This window comes from Trichechus manatus, unplaced genomic scaffold, assembly GCF_000243295.1.
Source record: "Trichechus manatus latirostris isolate Lorelei unplaced genomic scaffold, TriManLat1.0 scaffold00010, whole genome shotgun sequence".
Lineage (NCBI taxonomy): Eukaryota > Metazoa > Chordata > Mammalia > Sirenia > Trichechidae > Trichechus > Trichechus manatus.
In genome coordinates, this window is record NW_004443946.1 from 8,189,613 (window position 1) to 8,206,393 (window position 16,781).

A 16,781-nucleotide genomic window follows, 5' to 3' on the forward strand; every position below is an offset into this window, starting at 1 on the left:
AAAAGGGTGTCTGGGGGCCATACTCTCAGGGTTTCTCCAGTCTCCTTTAGGCCAGTAAATCTGGTCTTTTTTCTGTGAGTTAGAATTATGTTCTACATCCTTCTCTAGCTCTGTCCAGAACCCTCTGTTGTGATCCTGGTCAGAGCAGTCATTGGTGGTAGCAGGGCACCAAGAAGAACTTTTTTTTAACTATGAGACAAAACCTATAAACCATAAAAGAAATTATGGATAAATTTAGTTTTTCAGATAGTTAAATTTCTGCACTGCCAAATATAATAAAGCAAAAACAGAAGGTAAATAACAAAAAGGCAGAAATATGTATAGTTGTTACCACAAAGAACTAATGTCCCAGTTATGTAAGTCAACCTTAGAAATTACTAAGAAAAAGACCAACAATGAAATAGTCAAATGGACAAAGACCATGACAGACACTTCATCAAAACAGAAATAAATACACATTGCTCTTTAAAATGAGAAATCTCACTTATAAAAAGAGAAATGTGAATTAAAAGCACGCGGAGATACCATTTTTCACTTATCAGATTGGCAGAAATCGGAAAGTTTTTGTCAAACATGAGGGAAACAGATACTCTCCTACATCAGTGTTGGGAATACAGATTGGTCCAATGTCTATTTAGTGGTAATTGGAAAATACTTACAAAAAACACACAGTGCTTACATTCTTTGACTCAGCTCTTTAACCTTCTATACAGGCAGAATTAGCATTTGTACAAAGTTACTCCTCAAAGCATTGCTTAATAGCAAAAGATTTGGCAACAACCTAAATGTCCTTCACTGAGAAATGAGTTCAGTAAATTCAGGTACATATAGTGGAGCCCTCCAAGGCTATAAAACAGAATGAGGAAAAGCTCTATGTACTGATATGAAAGAGCTCCAAACATATTAAATGAATTAAATTTTAATAATATTAAATATTTTGAGTCACACTAACTATAGTATTATATTCAAGTAAGATCAATTAATGTTAAGTATTAATAAATTAATGTCAAATATGTTGAATACTATTAAATGTTATATTCATAAGCATTAATATTTTTTAATGATTTAAATAATGCTTATATGCGTTCAAATCTCCAAAAGGATAAACAAGACATTAATAAAGCAGTTGCTTCTATGGGAGGGGGGATTGGACAGGTGATAGGGAGATTTTTCACTATACTCTTTTTTACACTTGTTGATTTCTTGAATCATATGGATATGTTAGCTATTTAAAAAAAAAACTAAAGAATCCTATATAGATATAGATATTTAAGTGACAGTTTGAACTCAAAAGTAGGATTTATTATAGTTGGACAAAATATTAACAGTGGTTTTACTCTCCATGCCATTCCATTATATAATTTTCTAAATGTCTTTTCTTCTTATTCTGCTAAAGAAAATCTCTTCCTGAATAAATATATGTATAAACTTGCCTGTTGATATTTTTATGGGACTTCATAAGGATTTCTTGTCTTTTTAATACTTTCCAAAATTAAGCATTTTCAGTTCATAAGCTTTTTTTACTACATTACACAGATAGCCAGAGTGGATTCTTATTACTAACAAAGTGAATCAGGAATATTTTACAATTGTCAGTGATTCATTTTTATCACTTAAAGTCAGTAAGTTACTGTGATAGCACATGTAAGTAAATCAAGAACTATTGACATGGGAGGCATTAAATTCCTTTAAGGAAAATATTGTTTCTTAGTAATTTTTCAAAGTCTCATGTAGTATTCTTTAGCGACATAGTGTATTCTTCACTATTGTACAATTGCTTTCTACTCAAATTGTTCACTTTCTTCCTTCTCGTCTCTGCAAATGCAGAACAAATTAAGTTTCGTTTGATTGTTTTTCAGCTTCCTGTGATTATCTTCTAATTATGTTATACATACTTCCCATTTCATCACACAGATAAAAAGAATCAAGATTTAATAAAATTAGTACATTATACTGCTTCATCAAGAACATTCTTTAGTGAAATTGGCATTATTTTTCTCCCTGCAAGTGCATCAAGATGAAGAACACAGTGGCTACTAAGTACAGTTTGGTGTGACTGCTTTGATTTGTGCCTGAGCGCCAGCATTTTTAACCACCGTTGCTTTAGCACTGTCATTGAAAGGCCAACACGGTGGAAGAGGCAAATGGCATCTTCGTGTTAGTATGAAAGCAGTTTGGGGCTTGTGGACCCATTCCTCTGACAGGTCTCAGGGACCCTCAGGCTCATGAACCACACTCTGAGAACTGCTAATCTACAACAATCTCTTAATTTCATAGCTGACAAATCTGGTTCTTTGGAAGGAAAAATAACTTCAGCTAGACCAGAGAAGACATTTGTGGCAGAACTAAGATTCAAGTCTCCAGAGTTCTTAATTCCCTACATAGTACCAACTCAGTCTCTTTAAAGAAAGCATCATAATTCAAACAAAAATACATACATTTATTAAGAGAACAAGACAGTGTTTTTATTGAAATAATCCATTCACAGATTGTCATGGATTGAACTGTGTCCCCCAAAAATATGTGTTAACTTGGCTAGGCCATGATTCCAGTATTGTGTGATTGTCTCCCATTTTGTCATCTGATGTGATTTTCCTTTATTTTGTAAATCCTACCTCTATGATGTTAATGAGGCAGGATTAGAGGCAGTTTTGTTAATGAGGCAGGACTCAGTCTACAAGATTAGGTTGTGTCTTAAACCAATCTCTTTTGAGAGATAAAAGGGAGACGTGAGCAGAGAGACGGGGACCTCATACAACCAAGAAACAAAAGCCAGGAGAATAGCTCATCCTTTGGACCTCGGGTTCCTGCGCAGCGAAGCTCCTCGACTGGGGAAGATTGATGACAAGGACCTTCCCCCACACCCGACAGAGAGAAAGCCTTCCCCTGGAGCTGGTACCCTGAATTCGGACTTCTAGCCTCCTTAGAAGGAACGATGGCGAGGCTATGTCTTACGTACTTTGGACATGTTGTCAGGAGGGAACAGTCCCTGGAGAAGGACATCATCCTTGGTAAAGTAGAGGGTCAGTGAAAAAGAGGAAGACCCTCAACGAGATGGCTTGACACAGTGGCTGCAACAGTGAGCTCAAGCATAACAAATTGTGAGCATGGCGCAGGACCAGGCAGTGTTTCGTTCTGTGGTGCATAGGGTTGCTATGAGTCGGAACCAGCTTGACAGCACCTAACAACAACAACAACAACAGCCTCCTAAACTGTGAGAGAATAAATTTCTGTTTGTTAAAGCCATCCACTTGTGATATTTCTGTTATAGGAGCACTAGATAACTAAGACACAGACTAACTGGACATATTGGAGGATTTGTTTACACTTTAAGCAGAGTAAAATTAGGCAACTCATAGAAGGCCTTGAAGAGCCAAGCTTGCTTTAATTTGTCCTCCTTCTAGTAAGTTTGTCTGTCTAAAACCTACCACTGACAAAAATCACTGAGCCAGAAGCACTGTTGTTAGGTGCCATCGAGTTGGTTCCGATTCATAGCGACCTCATGTATAACAGAACGAAACACTGCCTGGTCTTGTGCCATCCTCACAATTGTTGCTGTATTTGAGCCCACAGTGTCAGTCATCTCATTGAGGGTCTTGCTGTTTTTCGCTAACCCTCTGCTTTACCAAGCATGATGTCCTTCTCCAGGGACTGGTCCCTCCTGATAACATGTCCAAAGTGTATGAGACGAAGTTTCGTCATCCTCACTTCTAAGGAGCATTCTGGCTATACTTCTTCCAAGACAGAATTGTTCATTCTTCTGGCAGTCCATGATATATTCAGTATTCTTCACCAGCACCACAATTCAAATGCATCAGTTCTTCACTAGCATTCACATTTCCCAATTATGGACCTCGGTGTTGAGGGGCATTCATTTCAGCCATTACCCATTAAAATGATTTCTAAGTTAATTGAGCATTTAAAAGCTGCTCTTGCTGCATTGTCCAAAATGGAATCAGATAGTAGGCTCAGAGCTTGGAACTATTGCTGAGAAAAAAAATTAAAGTTAGATCTGAATTTAAGGGATGTATTATGAGAAATTCTGAGTTAACATAATTAAATAAGATCTTAATAATTATTTTCTGGAGTAGGGGTAAATAAAGGAAAGCCAGTAGAGCCTAACTGTTGAGAAGTGAAACATAAGAAGCAGTAGTTAATGAAGGGAATCAAAGGAAGTGATGAAGTGTCTTAGAAAGTCCCTAACATGAAGTGCGATGCCAAATATCTTCTGACCATAGAGACTGGGAGACTGAATAGGTTCTGAAGCCAGTGTTAAGTGGTCTTTTTTCCCCTCAGATTTCTCAGTTTAATAGACTGAACCTGGGTACTGCAATGCCTTTATCTTTATTTATATATATATATATCATATCTATATATATCATAATGTTTCAGGGTCCAAGCTTGCTGTTATAGCCCCTCATTCGTTAACAGGTATTTCTTGAGCACCTACCATGTGCTAGATACTCTTCTACTCGACAGAGATAGACAGCTAAGATTCTCTTCTGCTAGTGCCTACATTCTAGAGGAGGCAGACAGACCACAAATAAGCAGTTCAGGCAGAGGAAACAGCAAATGCAGGGGACCTAAGGTAGGGAGAGAGAGAGAGGAAAGTGAGGGGAGTGAAGTGAGCTGAGCTGAGAGAGGTAAGCAGAGGCCAGGGAATGTAGGGTCTTTGTTGGTGGTGGTGGTGTTAGGTGCCTTCCAGTCAGTTCTGACTCATAGCGACCCTGTGTACAACAGAACAAAACACTGCCTGGTCCTGCCTCTTCCTCACAATCGTTGTTATGCTGGAGCCCATCATTGCAGCCGCTGTGTCAGCCTATCTTGTTGAGGGTCTTCCTCTTTTTCACTGACCCTTTACTTTACCAAGCATGATGTCCTTTTCCAGGGACTGGTCCCTCCTGATAACATGTCCAGAGTAGGTGAGATGAAGTCTTGGCTGTCCTTGCTTCTAAGGAGCATTCTGACTGTACTTTTTCCAAAACAGATTTGTTCATTCTTTTGGCAGTCCATGGTATATTCAGTATTCTTCTCCAACCAGCATTATTCAAAGGCATCAATTCTTTTTTGATCTTCTTTATTGATTGTCTAGCTTTCGCATGCATATGAGGTGACTGAAGGTATTATGGCTTGGTTCAGGAGCACCTTAGTCCTTAAAGTGACACCTTTGCTTTTCAGCACTTTAAAGAGGTCTTTTGCAACAGATTTGCCCAGTGCAATGCATCGTTTGATTTTTTTTACTGTTGCTTTCATGGGCATTGATTGCGGGTCCAAGTAAAATGAAATTCTTGACAACTTCAATCTTTTCTCCGTTTATCATGATGTAGCTTATTCGTCCAGGCTCCTTGGAAACCCTGTGGGGCAGTTCTGCTCTGTCCAGTAGGGTAGCTATGAGTCGAAATTGACTCGATGGCAACAGTTATGAGAATTTTTGATTTCTTTATGTTGAGGTGTAATCCGTACTGAAGGCTGTAGTCTTTGATGTTCATCAATAAGTGCTTCAAGTCCTCTTCGCTTTCAGCAAGCGAGGTTGTGTCATTTGCATATAGCAGGTGGTTAATGAGTCTTCCTCCAATCCTGATGTCACATTCTTCTTTATATAATCTGGCTTCTCTGATTATTTACTCAACACACAGATTGAATAAGTATGGTGAAAGGATACAGCCCTGATGCACACCTTTCCTGATTTTAAGCTATACAGTGTCCCCTTGTTCTCTTCGAACAGCTGCCTCTTGGTCTGTGTATGGGTTGCGCGTGAGCACAATTAAGTGTTCTGGAATTCTCATTCTTCCCAATGTTATCCATAATTTGTTATGATCCACACAGTCAAGAGCCTTTGCATATTCAATAAAACACAGGCAAACATCTTTCTGGTATTCTCTGCTTTCAGCCAAGATCCATCTGACATCAGCAATGATATCCCTTGTTCCAAGTCCTGTTCTGAATCCAGACTGAATTTCTGGAAGTTCTCTGTCGATGTACTGCTGCAAGCGTTTTTGAATGATCTTCAGCAAAACTTTACTTGTGTGTGATATTAATGATATTGTTTGATAATTTCTGCATTCTGTTGGATGACCTTTCTTTGGAATGGGCACAAATATGGATCTCTTCCAGTCGGTTGGCCAGGTAACTGCCTTCCAAATTTCTTAACATAGACGAGTGAGCACTTCCAGCACTGCATTTGTTTGTTGAAACATCTCAGTTGGTTTTCGGTCAGTTCCTGGAGCCTTGTTTTTCACCAGTGCCTTCAGGGCAGCTTGTACTTCTTCCTTCAGTACCATTGTTTCTTGATCATATCCTACCTCCTGAAATGGTTGAAAGTCAACCAGTTCTTTTTGGTACAGTGACTCTGTGTATTCCTTCCATCTTCTTTTGATGCTTCCTGCATCATTTAATATTTTCCCCGTAGAATCCTTCAGTATTGCAACTCAAAGTTTGAATTTTCTCGTCAGTTCTTTCAGCTTAAGAAATGCCAAGCGTGTTCTTCCCTTTTGGTTTTCTAACTCTAGGTCTTTGCATCTTTCATCATAATAGTTCACTTTGTCTTCTCGAGCCACCCTTCAGAATCTTCTGTTTAGCTCTTTTACTTCATCATTTCTTCCTTTTGCTTTAGCTACTCTAAATTCAGGAGCAACTTTCAGAGTATCTTCTGACATCCATTTTTATCTTTTCTTTCTTTCCTGTCTTTTTAATGACTTCCTGCTTTCATCATGTATGATGTCCTTGATGTCCTTCCACAACTCATCTGGTCTTCAGTCATTAGTGTTTAATGAGTCAAGTCTATTCTTGAGATGATATCTAAACGCAGATGGAATATACTCAAGGTCATACTTTATGGCTCTCGTGGACTTGTTCTAATTTTCTTCAGCTTCACCTTAAACTTGCTATGAACAGTTGATGGTCTGTTCCACAGTCGGCCCATGGCCTTCTTATGCCTGATCATATTGAGCTTTTCCATCATCTCTTTCCACAGATGTAGTCAGTTTGAGTCCTGTATATTCCATCTGGTGAGGTCCACATGTATAGTCGCTATTTATGTTGGTGAAACAGTATTTGCAATGAAGAAGTCATTGGTCTTGCAGAATTCTGTCATGCAGTCTCTGCTGTCCCTTCTTTCACCAAGGCCATGTTTTCCAACTACTGTTCCTTCTTCTTTGTTTCCAACTTTAGCATTTCAATCACCAGTAATTACCAATGCATCTTGATTGCATGTTCGATCAATTTCAGGCTGCAGAAGTTGGTGAAAATCTTCACTTTCCTCATCTTTGATGTTAGTGGTTGGTGCGTAAATTTGAATAATAGTCTCATTAACTGGTCTTCCTTGTAGGTGTATGGATATTATCCTATCACTGACAGCGTTGTACATCAGGATAGACCTTGAAATGTTCCTTTTAATGATGAATGCAATGCCATTCCTTTTCAATTTGTCATTCCCTGCGTAGTAGACAATATGATTGTCAGATTCAAAATTGCCAATACCAGTCCATTTCAGCTCACTAATGCCTAGGATATCAATGTTTATGCGTTCCATTTCATTTTTGGTGATTTCTAATGTTCCTGGATTTATACTTCATACATTCCATGTTCCTGTTATTAGTGGATGTTTGCAGCTCTTTCTTCTCATTTTGAGTCATGCCACATCAGCAAATGAATGTCCTAAAAGCTTGACTCCATCCACGTCATTAAGGTCGGCTCTACTTTGAGGAGGCAGCTCTTCCTCAGTCATATTTTGAGTACCTTACAACTTGAGGGGCTCATCTTCTAGCACTGTATCAGACAATGTTCTACTGCTATTCATAAGATTTTCACTGGCTAATTCTTTTCAGAAGTAGACTACCAGGTCCTTCTTCCTAGTCTGTGTTAGTCTGGAAGCTCAGCTGAAGCCTGTCCACTGTGGGTGACCCTACTAGAATTTGAATACCGGTGGCATAGCTTCCAGTATCACAGCAACATGCAGGCCACCACGGTACGACAAATTGACAGATGTGTAGGGTAGGGTCTTTAGACCAGGTAAAGAGTATGGGTTTTATTCTAGCAGTTGGAGGATTTTAAGCAGGGGAGAGGTATAATCTGATTTATATTTTTAAAAGATAACTGCAGCTACTGTATGGAGAAGATTCTAAGACGCAGGTATGAAAGTGAGGAGACCAGTTTGAAGGTGAATGTAATAGAATGAAGTAAGAGATGATGGCCACTGGAACTAAGGTGGGGAAAAGTAGAGGAATCAAAGATGTGTTTTGAAGGTAGAGTTGACAGGATTTACAGAGGGTTAAATGTAGGTATGGAGGAAAGTGGAGAATCAAGAATGATTTGGGGGTTTTGGTTTTTTAAAAAGAGCAAATTGGGTACTAATCATTGACATAGGGAAGTCTGAGGGCTGAAGGGGGATCCAAATTCTGTTCTGGACTTGTTACATTTGAGATGCTCAAGTGGAGATTGAGTGTACTAGTCTAAAGTTCAGAGGAGAGATCGGGACTTGTCAGGGTAAACCTAGGAGTCATTGGCTAATAAATGGGAATTGTTGGAATTTCCTAGGGAAGGAACAGAAAGAGAAGGAAGGGGAGCTGTTTACCAGCTAGCCTGGAAGTGTTTCATTATTTTATACTAGGTGCAGATGTTCAGAGTATGCTGACTGAATATAAGCCCTGGATTTAGCAATATTTTGATTTTTGTGACCTTAGCAAAGTTTCACTGTATTCATGGAGAGGGAAGCTCAATTGGAGTGGGCTGAGGAGAGAAGTTGAGGGGAGAGGTGAGGAAATGGAAGTCGTGACTAGTGACAGGTTTTTGAAGAGGTATCACTGTTAAGTGAATCGGTAAAATTGGGCTGTAGTTGGGGGTTGCTTGCAGGCAAAGAAAAAAAATTTTTTTTAAAGATGGGAAACTAGTCTAGTACAGTGGTGTTCAAACTGTGGTCCTCAGGCCAGAGAAATGTTTGTTACCAGTATAAAATCAGATGAGTACAGAAACTGAGAAGGAGACATTTGGAAACTCTTACAGCAGTTTGGCATTGCCTGAACATCCAAGCACATGCTCATTTTTCTAGTACTCATTTTTATTGTATTTTTTAAAAGTAGTCAGCAACAGATTGATTTTTTTTAATGGTTCTTTACCACAGAGAGTTTTTGAGAAGCATGCTCCAGAGTATGCTGAATACTGCTGGCGTGATCCAGTACAGAGGGAGAAACTGATGATTTGGGAGAGAGGAAACAATATGAGGAGCAAAATCCTTGGAAAGGGGAGAATGTTGGAATCCCAAGCATCAGTGAAGAGGTTGAACTTGAATAGGAGCAGCAGTACTTCATATCATAGGAGGGAGGTCAGAAAATAAGGTTTCAGATGCAGGGAGATTGCTAGGATTGGTGGGGGAAAGGTAAGGAAGCCCTTCCAGGTACTTCAGTATCATCTTACCTGTACTGGCTTCTACCGACATATAGGCAAACCCAAACTTTTGTTATAGACAGGTAGTCCCCAACTTAGGAGGAGGTTCCATTCCAGCAACTCTGTCATAAGTCAGTTCTGACGTAAGTCGGATACTTCTTTTTTTTTTTTAAGTTTTCATAATTATTGCCTTTTATTATCGATATCCTTATAAATCCAATCTTTATTTGTCTTTGGGAGTTGGCACGAGAATGATAACATCAGCAAATCACATGCTACAACATTGTATGTAGTACATACTACTGACGATAAGATGTACAGGAAAAAAAAAAAGATCATCGTAAGCGCAGTTTGCCCCAACTCGAGTATGTCATAATACCTATATATAAAACTAACTATATATAAAATTGAAAGTGCTGAATGATATTTACTGTATAGGTGAGTGACAGTAGTAGGGGGTAAAGTTCCCCCTGTGGCTACTATGTGAGTATCAGCAGTGTACAAATATCAGATGAAATTCAGAAACATCTTGGCTTGTGTCTTTAAAATAATAGTGTATAGTTGATCCAGTAGTCAAAGCAAAGGACAAGCTCCAATTTTTCCACATTGAATGATTTTTCAGTAGGAGAGTGCTTATTATTTTTCTCCTGGCAAAAGCATCATGAGACTTTTGCCCTAATTTATAAAATTATACGAACACTCTACAGGTTAGATTTAAGTGGAAGTGAATTGATAAACAAATCTTATAAGACCAGTCAGATAAGAATCATGAATTGAAATAATTGATGACTGTGCAAAGGCATTCGACTGTGTGGATCATAACAAATTATAGATAACATTACGAAGAATGAAAATTCCAGAACACTAAATCGTGCTCATGAGGAACCTGTACATAGATCAAGGGGCAGTCGTTCTAACAGAACAAGGGGATATACTGCGTGGTTTAAAATCAGGAAAGGTGTGTGTCAGGGTTGTATCCTTTCACCATACTTATTCGATCTGTATGCTGAGCAAATAATCAGAGAAGCTGGACTATATGAAAAAGAATGTGGCATCAGGATTGAAGGAAGACTCATTAACAACCTGCAATATGCAGATGACACAGCCTTGCTTGCTGAAAGTGAAGAGGACTTGAAGCAGTTACTGATGAAAATCAAAGAGTACAGCCTTCAGTATTGACTGTACATTAATATAAAGAAAACAAAAATCCTCACAACTGGACCAGTAAACAACATCATGATAAACTGAGAAAAGACTGAAGTTGTCAAGGGCTTCATTTTACTTGGATCCACAATCAATGCCCACGGAAGCAGCAGTCAAGAAATCAAACCAAGTATTGCACTGGGCAAATCTGCTGCAAAAGACCTCTTTAAAGTGTTGGAAAGCAAAGATGTCACCTTGAGGACTAAGGTGTGCCTGACCCAAACCACAGTATTTTCAGTTGCCTCATATGCATGCAAAAGCTAGACAATGAATAAGGAAGACCAGAGAATTGATGCATTTGAGTTACGGTGTTGGTGAAGAATGTTAACATACCATGAACTACCAAAAGAACAAACAAATCTGTTTTGGAAGAAGTACAGTCAGAATGTTCCTTAGAAGCAAGAATGGCAAGACTTTGTCTTATATACTTTGGACTTGTTATCAGGAGGGACCAGTCCCTGGAGAAGGACATCATACTTGGTAAAGTAGAGGGTCTGCGAAAGAGAGGAAGACCCTCAACGAGATGGATTGACACAGTGGCTACAACAATGAGTTCAAGCATAGCAACAATTGTAAGGATGGCGCAGGACCAGGCAGGGCAGTGTTTCATTCTGCTGTACTTAGGGTCGCTATGAGTTGGAACAGACTCGATAGCGCCTAACAGCAGGAGCAGAATATTCTATTTGGAATAAAATTTCATTTTTTACAATTTCAATTAATTCATCAAGTCATTACCATATTGGGATGAACTCAGAATGTGGCCTTTCTGGAAGAGAGTAATCTCTGTAGACAAGAAGGAGCAGTTATGTGACAGTCTAGTAAAGGGTGGCTTTCGCTTTGAGCCTGCAGTAGAGATTTACAGGTCTTTTCCCTCCTCCATGAAGGTTGATAAAAATTAGAACAGAGGCTGGGTCATTGTGGGGGCTTTAGGTTTTGTGGAGTGAGGAGGCCATTTTAGAACTGTTCACATTTCACTCCTAAGCTTCATTGGAATAAAGATTCAGGATGAGTTTGTTCCTAGGTTTGGAGTACCCTTTATTTTTTCTTCATATTTTTCTGTATTTGTTAAATATTTTACAGTAAGCATTTGTTACTTTTCTAATTTAAAAAAAATAGAAAATTATAAAAAATTATATGTCTCTTCTAATCTGAATCTCTCTAAAGAAAATTAGAGCAGTCTGACTCAGTAGAGCTTCTGAGGAGCTACATACCCAGCCTTTTAATGAATCCAGTGGAGGGGAGATTGTATAACTTTAGGAAGATGAATTGTATGATATGATTTTATAGTATCTCTGATTTAGGTTTTATGTTGCATTTTTTTAACAAGTTGTATGTTTTCTAAACCTGAAATACATATATTTAGGCAATATGCATCTGTCCGTTCAAGTTGATGAGTTTCAGTGAACCCAGCGGTTTAGCTTATTCCAGGCACATTTCATTAGGACAAGAAATTAAGGGTTGTAAAAAACAAGAGAAAATGGATGTCTGTTGGTTTTATAGAGTCTATGCATGAGAATGTATCTGTGAGATTTACAAAAGAAATTTAATAATATTGTTCCAGGAAGCAAGCAGAGTTAAATGATACAAGATTTTTTTTTTCATTTTTATTCATTGGGATTAAAAAAAATGTATTATATTGCTTGCATCTTAGATAAAATTTTGAGATCAGAATAAAGATATATGAGAAATTGGCTTTTTAGGGGCCTGATGTGTACACATCTGAGGGCTCTGTATGTGTTCCTTCCGTTGGCGGTTCTGGAATCAAAGTCACTATTCTAGGAGAGAACATTAATGTCACGTTTAGTGAGAAATGGTTCATTTACATATAAATGATCTTAATTTAAGAAGTCTCTGTGGCACATATAACATTTACCATTTTTTTATGGTTACAGATTCATAGAGCATAATTATATAAACGTTTTAAATATTACATCTTGAGTATTTCCTAATTCGTAAACAAATATTTATTTCTTCCCAGTACACAGGAGAGAGCAGTACCTGTCTTACTTAGATTTATTGAATTTGAAAAGCTTTGTTAGAATTCTAAAATTTCCCTAATAAAATATATTCTTTTTGGCAGCATCTAAACTTACCAAGGAAAGTAAGCAAATAAAATATTATTGACAACTTTTTTAGACTTTCACAAGAGAGTTTTTAAAACATTCAGAATTAAAATGCCAAGACTCGGTTTTAAAATCTTTTGACAGCATCCCAAACTTTGTATAGCCCTTTACGTCATTCTTGTTTACACTGAGTAGTGGCAATAGACATTTTATCCTTTTGTCAGGGTTAGGGCTGTTCTCATTCAGTGCCCAGTCAATGTGGGATTTACTTTGTGGAGAAAACCTTTCCCTGGAGGTGGGCAAGAGGGTAGGGGGATTCCTTTGTTGGCTTCTTCAAAAATTTTTCTCAATTATTTCCAGAAATAGAAGAAGAAAAAAAATTATTTGCTGTTCAAGTCATATTTCTACCTGATCCAGGAGAGAAAATCTCGTGTTTAGGGGAAGATCTAATGTTTTCCCCCAGAACAGAAGATTGAGCTTTGCCTTAATATTTAAAACCTGATGGTTGGTTAACATATCTTCCTTAGTGAAAGAGGAAAGGAGAAATGTAACTAAAAATGGTTCATTAAATTCTGACCCTCCAGGCAGAGCTAATGAATGTTAAAGAGATCCTGAACACCCATTCCATGTGAAAAAAATATAGCAACATGGTAATTTTTAGGTGAATCATGAGTATATTTGATTTATTTAGGTGGGCAGATCAACAGAAAGCCCTATTGACTTCGTCGTTACAGACACCATTTCTGGCAGTCAAAACAATGACGAGGCCCAGATCACACAAAGCACCATTTCCAGGTTCGCCTGCAGGATCGTCTGCGACAGGAGTGAGCCTTACACAGCACGGATATTCGCAGCAGGATTTGACTCTTCCAAAAACATATTTCTTGGAGTAAGTACTCTTAATAATCATATTGTCGCAAGTGGAAAAAGCCATTATTGCGCTATATAACACTTAGTTGTGGCAAAAAATTTACTTTTACATGATGAGTTTGAAATTTTAGTTTTCAGGTGACCAGTTTGAAAAGCCATTATTAAAAATCTGAAAACAATCAACTCATGACTTATTGTTTGTTATATTTGCCATATTAAATATGTACAGTAATACCTTTTTAAAGTATGTATTGATACTAACATTTACATTATATATTGATGATAGACTTAAGAGGGTTTATTTGGGGGAGGGAAGGAAAGGGCCAAATCTAGGTACTTAGGGTTTAAAAGAAAATATTATTCATTCAGTGACTTTTTATTAAGGTCTTGCTGTGTTCCATACTAGGTGCTGTAGATATGATAGCACAGGGAACAAAAAAGATTTAAAAAAAAAAAAAAATGCCCTCATGGCATTTCCATGCAGTTGAATCCAAAAGTCTTAGTGAATATCCAGTTTTAATATAGTTGGCATTGAATAGGATGTTTTTACAGAAGAAAAAATAACAAACACTTAGAATGACCTAAACAATAATAAAAATGTATTATCCCACATAACAAGAAGTGCCAAGGAAAGCCAGTCCAGGGTTGGTTAATCTAGTGGTTCTACAACGTTTAAGAACCCAGGTTCTCTCTGACTTTCTTGCACTCTGACTTTCTTGGCACGTCCGCTTCTTCCCCTGGCGAAGTCTTCTTATGGGAGAAAGATAGCTCTTGCAGTTCTAGACATCTCCTGCAACATGATAACTTCCGTTGGAAGAAGAGGTGACAGAGGCACTGTTTTTTTCCTCTTCTCTTTTTAAAGCAAAGAAACCTTTCCCAGAAGCCTCTTAGGAGACCTCACCCGTGTCTCATTGACCGTCAAATGCCCATTCCTATCCCACTTATTGCCAAGGGAGCTGGGATTATAATAGTTGGCTTATACTAGTTTACCCCTGAGTCATGTAAATAATGACGTGGGGTCTAGCACCATGGAAGAAGAGGGAGATCTCTGTGGTCCAGACAACCAAGAGTGTCTGCCTTGCGATTATATCAAGTTGCTTGTACCTTCCACCTTTGAGGGTATAAGCATTGATTTGTACGAAAATATAATGGCAACAACTTGTTGACTTCACATTTTTTGAAATTTTGTATCCAGTGGCATCACTAGGAGGGCACCAGGGGCATGTGGACCACACCAGTTGACACCATCAGAGGGGATGACACCAAAATGATGGTCTATAAAATTTTTGAGCAGTATTTCAGCAGAAATTTATTATTTTTTATGAAAATATCCCTATAGTTGTAACAACCAACATTTTTTGGAAGACCAGCTTACATGTACCAATATGTCTACAAGGCTAAAACTCTAGGCCAATTTACTTTTTGAACCCTCTCGTGCCCTCTGGTCAGAGCTGTGATTATTACCAAATCACATGGTTTCCTCTGCACGCGCTACAAGCACATGCTGTTAGTTTTCGTTGTTACTGGCGTTTTTATAGTCATTGATTTTGTCAAATTTTCTGGTGTTTTAACTACAATATTGTGATAGTTAGTATTTGTGAACCTGTATCAATAACTTTTTCGAGAATGACATAGTAATTAAAGAAAAAGACGGAGTGTGATATATGGGAATTATGATTTACGAGCAACACTAGCACAAAAAAAACATTACTAAAGATTCTGTATGGTCTGGTATGGGAGGAGGTCCATGGTTGGGGGGGGGTGACACCACGAGTTACTGCACTGGGTGACACCAACCCTAGTGATGCCACTGTTTGTACCTTTGATAAAATTTTTAAAAAATGATTCTTCATTCTTCTGAATACTTCCTAGATAACTAGTGCATGTAAAGCATTTTTAGATAGGATGCAAACACACACAAATAGAACTGAAGTACACCAAGTAGATTTCTGGAATCATCTGGAGTTTTTTAAAAAGAATCTCTGAGGGCAAGAACCAAGCATCGGGTTCTATTTCTTAAGCTCCCAGGATAAATGTAATGTGTATCAAGCAATAAATCATCCATCCATTTTAGCACTTCTTTCATATTGTTGGAATAATTGCATATTTTATCCTTCTGGTTATCTAGCTTCAAATAGAAAATGAAAAGCCATCTCTTTCCTCTCCTCTGCCCCTACCCAATCTTTTGAAGAGATTCTAGAATCCCTTCATTTTGAACATAATCTTCGCATGCTTCTTCTCTCCTGTGGTACGCTATCCAGGAAAAGGCAGCAAAGTGGAAAAACCCTGACGGCCACATGGATGGGCTCACCACCAATGGCGTCCTGGTGATGCATCCAAGAGGGGGCTTCACTGAAGAGTCCCAGCCTGGGGTCTGGCGCGAGATCTCAGTCTGTGGAGATGTGTACACCTTGCGAGAAACCAGGTCAGCCCAGCAGAGGGGAAAGCTGGTGAGTTGACTTCACTCTGGAAAATGTACTGAACTGCAAAACTACAACTTGAGGACTGTCATTTTCCTTCCTGAAATTGGGAACCCTTACACAGGTGGGGAGTCCCTGGGTGGTGCAGATGGTTAACATGCTCAGCCACTATCTGAAAGGTTGGAGGGTCAAGTCCATTCAGAGGCACCTCAGAAGAACGGCCTCGCAGTCTACTTCTGAAGAGTCAGCCCCTGAAAACCCTGTGAAGCACAGTTGTGCTCTGGCACACATGGGGTCACCATGAGTCAGGGTGGACTTGATGGCAAATGGTGTATACAGGCACAAATGCTGTGTACCGTTGACCAAGGAGAATGAAGGTTCTCCAAGCACCTACAAGTAAGAGGGAGATGGCCTTATTTGCTTTCATGATTAAGCTTTTCCCATAGTGGAATTAAATTATCCTTTACCATTCACAACTGTAAGCCTAATCTTTTATTATATACTCCACCACAAAATACCATTTAAATTCTCTTTAGGAAGAATACACTTACTTTTAGGGTAAAACTTTGATGATTTGGAAAAATCCTGAGCAGTCCAAGACTGATGAGTGAAATTATAATTTACAGAATTAATTACAAGACTTTTCTGGAACTAAAAGTTAATTAAGTTAGCTTTTTTTTTCTCCTTGAGTTCACAGTAAGAAGTTAATATAGAATTCCTTATATTCTTCACCAAAATCATAGTTTTTTTCTTTTTCTTTTTTTTTTATTGTTGTAGTTTAAATGAAGTTTACATTTCAAGTTAGTCTCCCATACAAAAATTTATACATACATTGTTATGTGAC

General features: G+C 38.3%; 1 protein-coding gene across 1 annotated transcript in view; it reads left to right on the top strand.

The window, feature by feature from the left end:
• PELI2 (pellino E3 ubiquitin protein ligase family member 2) overlaps nt 1-16,781 on the top strand; it is a 197,701-nt gene that overhangs the window by 175,242 nt on the left and 5,678 nt on the right. The window contains exons 4-5 of the mRNA XM_004370889.2: nt 13,339-13,536; nt 15,779-15,967. Of these exons, the coding sequence (XP_004370946.1) occupies nt 13,339-13,536; nt 15,779-15,967 (387 nt within the window). The remainder of the gene's footprint in view (nt 1-13,338; nt 13,537-15,778; nt 15,968-16,781) is intronic.